This window comes from Strongylocentrotus purpuratus, unplaced genomic scaffold, assembly GCF_000002235.5.
Source record: "Strongylocentrotus purpuratus isolate Spur 01 unplaced genomic scaffold, Spur_5.0 spur5_scaffold_15, whole genome shotgun sequence".
NCBI classification, from domain to species: Eukaryota; Metazoa; Echinodermata; class Echinoidea; order Camarodonta; family Strongylocentrotidae; genus Strongylocentrotus; species Strongylocentrotus purpuratus.
This window is the reverse complement of record NW_022145600.1, coordinates 2,703,932-2,712,450: the sequence shown is the minus strand read 5'-3', so window position 1 is coordinate 2,712,450 and position 8,519 is coordinate 2,703,932. Positions and strand designations below refer to the sequence as shown.

Below are 8,519 nucleotides of genomic sequence, written 5' to 3'. Positions count from 1 at the left end.
TTTCAAATAAATTTTAACCTGGTATTCGAGCCATGCAATTTTTTCAGTTTTAGATATATAATTTGACTGGATAATCAGATAAATATTGGATGATTTTTTATTTTTTTTTTTTTGAAAAAGAAAATATTCAGTAACCTTTCTGTTGGTGCCGGCAAACCACAGGAGGAGTCCAATCAATTCTTGGAGGACTTTGTGTTTTGCTGGACATCTTACGAAGAACAATTGAGCTGCTATCATTGTGAGCCGAACATCATCCTTCTTGCTGAGTTTTCTTTCCACCGTGCTTCCCAGAATGGTCATGAGGGTTGGACATTTATTCTTTAAACTTTTGTTTGCGGTTTTCCAGGAATAACTTTCAAATGACTTAGTCTTATTGCGGGAATCAATGTTGAATATGGGACCACTTGATTTCATCTCTTTTTGAATTTGCTTGCATACTGATCCAATGATAAAGTCGTTGTAAGTCTTGGATGATTTCATGCTCTCCAGCGACCTCTTATAACGCCCACCTTCGAGATGCCCTGCAGCCTGGGAAAGGAAGGAATTTTTCTGCAAGGATAATGATAAAAAGTTGCACAATATTATTGTTTTTGCAGATATTGTTTTACATATAATTACATAAGTTGAAACTTTTCATTATCGATTTTAATTGCAAATGTAAAAGGAATATCATATAATTGCCGCCCCCTTCCCACAAACACACACGCACACAAAGGAGTGTAGGGCCTACCTAAATCATATTAATTGCAAACTTCAAAGGTATACTGTAGGTAAACAGGAAACAGACTTCATTTGTTGGTGTGTGTCTGTGTGTGGCTGTGGTGGGGGTATGGGTATGATTTACAACAAATATGTTAGGGGCGTACAGGGCATACTTTGCAGGGCGGTGCCAGGACATTTTGATAGAGGGGCAAGATGACCCATATGTTAGTTTATTTGTATTGTAAATGAAGAAGACAAAAATGGTTACATGACCCAGCCTTCTTTTCCCTATACTTTTCTTTTTTCTTTCTCCACTTTTGGTCTCCTCTTTTTTTTTAATCACTTAAAGAATCACAAAGGAGGCGGTCGCCCCTGCCCCTTTGTAGTGCCGCCCCTGCCACCTGACCAGTGTTTAAGATGTTTAATAAATAAAACAAAATCTTGTTTTAACCTTTTTATACAAATTTCGTCGGCCTTATAGGTCCATGTAGTTTTTTTTTTCTTCCTTTCTTCACCAAAGGTACTACACTTTTATTTCTGCGGACTCCTCAGAAATAAAAGTGTAAATATTTTTTCCTAGTCAGCAAAAATTATATAACACCCCAAATGCTGATGCTCTCCCCCTTCTTTTTTATTTTATTTTTTTACGGGTGGGGGGGGGGGGGGGCCTTGTCAGACAATTTCCAGAATCTCGGGCCTCGGTCCTTCCTTCGTAAAATTCTATATCTGAAATCTGTAGAAATTGAAACTCTCGTGGTTCGCAGTCCAACTTCTAATCAACCGCGCCACAAAGGAGGTGATTTGATTTATTCTAAAAGATATGGGTACGCACGCCTAGGTTATGAGAATGTCTTTATCAAGCCGATACCATCGATTGTGAAATGAACAACTAGGAATGTATGTAATTTTCCCCAGCATGTCAGTTAAATGTGAAAAAATAAAATAAAACAAACAAACAAACAAACATAGAGAAATACCATGGGCGGCGATTTCTTTTCATGACGGGGGGGGGGGGGGCGAAATGCGAGGGACGAGGGAGCATTGGCGTAATGACCAACAACGTCTAGGGGGGGGGGGCAGAAAAAAAAATCCGCATCACCACCCATTCTTACATTTTATTGGGGGGGGGGGGGGGGGGTGGGGGGTAACTGCCCCCAAGTCCCGCATCAGTACGCCAGCGCGAGGGAGCACAGTGAACGATAGGGATGAAGGTGACGGAAGTGACTACCCCTCACAGTTTTTGAAGTTTTGTTGTATTAAAAAAAACTATTGTATAAAAACAAGCAATATATTTTGTTCACACTTCACTTTTCTACAATATCTTCTTGTACATTTTGAAGGATATTATGCGAGGGAGCGTAGCCCTCCAGAGCCTAAAAATGTGTTGCAGTCTTCAGTCAGTATTTGCTATACATTTTTTTTGCACTTTTTCAAATTTTCCATAAAAAATTGAGGGGGGAGACGTGTACCCCCCCCCCCCCCCGTCTCCCCGGGATCGCCGCCCCTGTAAAGTACAAACTTACCCGTTTCCTCGACTGTCCCGAGTGACAAGTTCCAGTCTGTGTTTGGGCCGTCTTGTGTATTGTCTCCTCTTTGACAGGCGTGTTGCTGGTTTTTCTCCTTTTCATTTTAGAGGCCGAGTGTGGTGAACGTTCTTCTCTTTTAATTTTCAATCCCACGTACGTGTGTGTTTTGGTGATCTTTTTGAGGTTTTTTTTTGATTCCTTTAAATTTGCATCGGACTCGGATAGTTTGCCGATCAAGTTGGAGCACGTGGGACATATTAGATTTACTTTTTCTTTACCAGGGGTCATTTCTATTCCTAGTGATTTAAGGGCATCTGCTGATGAAAATTTCTTATTTTTGATTTTAGCATTTAAAGTACGTCTCTCTGAATCATAAACCAAATCACAACCACAATTACAACACCAATGATCAGCCATGATTGTTGAAATTAAACCCTAACGGTTGTGTACTTAACGTTCGCTTAATTAGGAAAAGGTCGACCAGAGAGTTTAAACTCTCATCTCCCTGATTTGACCACCACCTGCACCCGTTACCACACGGTACTGTGGGGCGCCAAGTGTTACCCTAGTTTTTCGGTATAAAATCACCTCATTTTGTTACAAAATTTGTACCGAATTAATTTTGTTACAAAATGATTTGTACCAAATTTATTTTATTACAAAATGAACAAAAAAAACTTATTTTGTAACAACATTTTATTTTGTTAAAAACTTTTGTAACAAAATGAATTCGGTACAAATCATTTTGTAGCAAAATTAACTCGGTACAAATTTTGTAACAAAATGAGGTGATTTTATACCGAAAAACTAGGGTAACACTTGGCGCCCCATACGGTACACACCCAGTATCCACCATGCATTTCCAATGCGAGATGTACGTGCACGTACGCGCACGTCTATGAATGAGGTCAATGGGGTGGAGACTAAAAAACTTTGTCATGAATATTCATTACTTTGATTCAAGATGGCTGACGTCTGAAGACAGTCAAGTGGAAGAGATAATAACACTTTTTTGAAGAAGATTTCATATGCAGAGGTCCAAGGTACATATTTTCTTAATGTTTATCATGTGTGGTTTCATTATAAATGGCAATCGTATATGTAAGTGCATGCGATAATACCAAAAAAAGGATTTAACTTAGCGTCAGGGCAGTATCGTCCCGTAGACTGTATCTTCAACATAGGCTGGCATAGGCGATCGTTCAGTCTCTATAACCGGAGGTAAGTGGAGCCAGACGTAGTCTCAGTGGAACAACCGACGGTATAGAGACTGAAGCTTTCGGTCTATCCTAGACCTAGCAACAGTCGTTTTGGTAATCGAAAATAGCTATCGCGAGCGCGAGCTAGCTAGATGCCTCCCCCCCCCCCCGAGATCCTGCCACAAAGTACATAGGGGTGGTGGTGGTGGTGGGGGGGGGGGGGGGGGGGGAGAGACATTGCAACCGGCTTGTGCCCCCTTATAAGACAAATTGACCTACCTCAAGTACACAATCCCCCAAAATTGCAAAGTTCTCTTAAAATATAACATCCTGCAGTGTGGTGATACTCCTCAGTTAATTAACACTTAAAATGACAGCGGAAATATGATATAGCTAGCTATAGCTGGATAACAGCCCTTTAAATATTAGTAGGGAAAAGAGATCAGCCTTTTGGAGGGAGTTCATTTACACAAATTCACCTCACTCTAGGATCTATGTTACGTATATATAGGATTTTTAATGAAATCTTAGCGAGGATATTATACAGAGAGAGAGAGAGGGGGGGGGGGGAGAGAAGCCGGGGAAACTAGCGAGAGATAGCCATCCATACACAGAGTTTGGCCAACTTGCTTTCAGTTGGTCACTACATGTACATGGCATATATTATTCGTTTGCTTTGTGCTTGCATGGGCTACAACGCAGAGTCCACGGTGCCACAACTCGAACCGGATTGGTCAAACTCTCATAACTTCAATGACACGAAGATGTATAGTCAAACGGCGCCATCTCAGAGCACCTCCTATTGGTAATGCACGCAATCTTAATGCATCTAGCCCTTTTGTTGGTGACCAGCCAGCCCTTGATAGCATAGTTAACAGTGCATGTGCACAGTTAAAATCTAAATAAAAAACTCACCTTGATCATGACACCTGTTTTTGAACAAGTATAGATTAGCTTTTATTATTCTTTATATTGTAACTCCGTCAAAAATTATGGAGAATATCTATATGAAAAGTTGATAATTCGATTATCGAGAACTACTACAAGGCTTAACAAAAAGCAAGATATCAACAAGGAAAGTGGACAAGGGAGCTGCAGCCACTGAGAACGTTACATTACCGACATTCGGGTATCCGTCACTTCGTAAACAGGCAGCGAGGTGATCATTTTTCAAATTTGTATATTTTTTAAAGTGTGTTTGGATAAGGAAATTACATACTAAAGTGTATTAATTTTTGCTCACTAGCTTTGCTCTTTCTCAAAATGTAGAAAACAGAAGTTGATATGCGGACGAAATATTTGTAATGCGAATGTAATTTTTAGAAAAATCATGATTTTTCTCATACATGTTAATAGGTCTATATAAAATCATCAAGTCAACTTGATGATAAAGAATTTCAAGTTTTCAAGGACAAATTGTATTTTCATCTTACAGACTGCGAGCATGTAACTATGATTAATTTTCTATACGTCTTGTAACCATTTCTCATGATGTATTGGCAATCGGTTTATAAAAGTGCCTCACATAAAATATTTCAGTGTGTATTTTGCTATGTGTATCTTTATGGGTTGCTTAATAGTAAAAGAAAAGAGCCACTCAAGTTCCAACAGGCATTAGTATGGTCATCGCTCAAGACTAAACAAGACTAAGTTTGTTTAATCCAGAATTGAATGGACCGAGGATGGGGGACCGATGAAAAGAGCAAGCATTCTGTTTGAGTTTTGGTCATGAATCCCGTTATGTTAGCTATCATGATGACTAATTGCATATAGTGTGAGTAATCCTTGTACTCTTCTATGAAAAACTTAGATACGAAATTCAGAACGAAAAAGTTCAGTTTGTGTTGGAGATTTCAGCAGAAAAATGCATAATCATACAACGAAAATCTGTTAATCATTACTCCAAAACCTACATGCTACATAAAAGTGAGATACTATAGAAATTGGCTTCTCTTTCCCACCATGAATACCCATATCATATTTTGTAATGTACAGCAATTACTGTTCCTTTCGACAAAATGTTGTCCATGGGGCTTAATGGAGAAAAAAGAGACCCAAATTTGTAGGGGCTATCCGACATCCCAGCCACCGAAATTGGGGATGGTTCTTATGTGCCCCCCCCCCAAAAAAGTCATCTTTGGCCAACTTTCTTGCCACCTGTGTACCAAAATTCATGATAAATATCTTTTGGTTAAATCTATCATTGCACGGTATAGTAACCGTTGGTTGTAATCATTGCAATTGGGTAGTTGATGAGAAGCACGCCGTTAAGACATATGCATGAAGCTGATGTGTATTGTAGGCCTTGTTCATATTTCTTCCGTTATCTGTAAAGGAATTAAGAAAGAAGACATAATGATAACTTAACATATTTACGCCTGATTAAATCGTTTATTTTCATTAAAATAATTAAAGCTGTAAAGTATTGCTTAAGTTAGTTACTGAAGGTTGATACTCTTAAACGCATCTTAACAATATAGGTAAAGGTGAAAATAAGCTTGTCATTGTAGATTAGCACACCCAATCTCTTGTTCTTTTATTTTTTTTATTTTTCGTTGATTCTTTTGATAAGGTTTAAAACAGAAAGCGTCTAAAAAGGCTCACCATGAAAATGGTTTTCCTCATCTTTATTCCGCCATTGCAACAGATCAGCTTCATGATCAGTATGATGCTCATCACCACATTACCAACCAATATATTTGAAATACATTCCAATTTCATAGAAGCATTGTCTCTCATTTCTCCTATTTCACATCGCGATTAGGCGGCAAAACCCCTGTGATGTACTAGCCTACAACTAACTGGGCAAGGGGCGGGTAGCGATTGTGGCTCACTGATGCTGCTAGTTCACTGTTTGTAATAAAATAGGCGAGAACGGTTAACTTACTATATTTTCAACATCACTCATGTAGTTTTATAAAGCTTGCGTTGAATGCTGAATGGCGGCGATTCACCTTTAGCAGCAAAATGTAGGGTAAGTTTCAGTAACTTAGATAAATTCGAAAGAAATACACAGAATAATGCTTATCGATATTAGGCCGCTTTGTTTGTTTCATGTAGTACATTTTGCATGTCATTTATGATGTTCATCGCAATCAGCCTTGGCCCACCCCCGGTCCTGTGCGCTGGTCTCCACATTTTTCATGGTCATTGTCACTGTCCAAGGAAAGTCCTGTTGAGAGAACAAGGAGAAGAAAAATAAACTTGTTTAAAGATTTCGTGATTTGTATTGATGTTTGATTTGTCAACTCAATTCAATTCAGTTCAAGGTTTATTAAAACATATTTTCGCAGCCGTAAAAGGCTGAATTGCGATACAATTCACAGATAAAAACATGCACAATTACAAAAATATACATATCTAATTACAATGAACATAGTTTGACATAAATTAAAAATCAAATATAAAATATATAAACAGAAAACCTAAAAGTTCAAAGGTGGGTTTTAGAAAAATGGGTAGTTCAAATTACATTAGGAGTTTAGCGATTATTTAAATTTTAAAACCATTGTAGACATCTAAAGCCAAGATGAGAAATTGCAAAAGATTATATTTCAAATTAAAAACTCAACTTTGGAATGATAAAAGATAAGTTTGTTCATTTAAACAATAAAACAACTGAAAGAGAATTATAGAGGGGAGAGCCAGAGAGAGAGAGAGAGAGATAGAGAAAGAGAGAGAGAGAGAGATAGAGAAAGAGAGAGAGAGAGAGAGATAAATTATGTCGAGGGGGGGGGGTGTGAGTGATATAATCAATATATTCATAGGTGAGCTATTGAAGAAACGTCTAACTGATATCTTTTGAGAATTTATAATGAAAATAATGTAGAAATGATACACGAATTTGTTTTAAAAAAGCAAATAACAAGTAGATATTCAGCTCACCTGTCTGGTACATGAAGACAAGGTTAAATCTCATGACCATCACGACCTGGTCAGTCTGTGAGCTGCTCTCATCCTCACTGGACTCTTCGACTGCATCCTTGGTCTCTCTCTCCTTCTCATTCTGATCAACAGTGCACTCATCGTCGGTGTCTTCTCATCGAATAAGAAGCATGAAACTATGTAAAATTATATATATATATATATTTCTTTAGCTAATCATGAAATGATTTGATAGAAACACCGACCTGCATGAAACAACATATTTTGTTTGTTCTCTCTCTCTCTCTCTCTCTCTCTCTCTCTCTCTCTCGGTGCCCCTTTCTATCTGTTTCTCGCTTTCTCTCTATCCCTCCATCTGTATTCTTCCCCTTTTCTCTCTCTCTCTCTTTCTTTAACGTTACTTATGAAGCGCTTACCTCCGAAGTCTCTAAGCGCCATTTCATCAAATTTTTTCTTCCAAAATTGAATATGCCATCTTTTTTCTCTATCGGTTCATGTTATCTCCGTATTTCAAATCATACCTCCAAAAGTAATTTTCTTTCCCTACTCAATAGAAGTGAGTAATTAATACTACAATTTGACTCGTCTCTTGAACCATTTCTTCATAAGATCCTTACATTCATCCTCAGTATACACAAGGCCAGGGACTGCGGTCGTGTCGTCATCAGCGTTGGACTCGACGTCAGCATCGTTGTACTCGTCCATGTACTCGATGTCGGACGACACCGACTCGTCATCCTTGATGTATCGATCTTTTAGGAGTCAAATCGAAAAAGCAATTTCATATATCCATTTTTTCTCACAAGTTACAATTTTTTTCTTCTCATCTCTGTCATTTTTCTTCCCTCAGTTTTTTCTGCTTCATAATTATCATAATTATCTTTATAAAATGTTCATCTACTTGTTAAAATTACTCGTTTGCCTCTCATTTTTAAATATACTTGGTAAAACACTAACATGAATCATAAAGAATTAAAATCGATATTATGCGCAAGGAAATTACGCCAGTGTGTTTTCTTTCAGTCACCGTCATAACAATATTATGAAAAGCAAGAACATAATAACACATGTTTCATCCCCTTTGGCTTTGTGTGTTCATTTTTTAAACTGTATAATAGTTGCAACTTGTCTTTGATAAAAACATTGTTATATTCTTTTTCATGTAAAGTCAATTCAAAAGGATTGTAAAATTGAAAAATGATTTGGT

At 37.8% G+C, this 8,519-nt stretch overlaps 1 protein-coding gene across 1 annotated transcript in view; it reads right to left on the bottom strand.

Moving 5' to 3' along the window:
* Positions 1-2,627, bottom strand: part of LOC100893591 — a 10,528-nt gene extending 7,901 nt beyond the window's left edge. Inside the window, exons 1-2 of the mRNA XM_030985342.1 lie at positions 2,226-2,627; positions 136-549 (exon numbers count right to left, since the gene is read on the bottom strand). Coding sequence (XP_030841202.1) covers positions 136-549; positions 2,226-2,516 — 705 coding nt within the window. The 5' untranslated portion in view covers positions 2,517-2,627. The remainder of the gene's footprint in view (positions 1-135; positions 550-2,225) is intronic.
* Between the last annotated feature and the right edge of the window lie 5,892 nt (positions 2,628-8,519).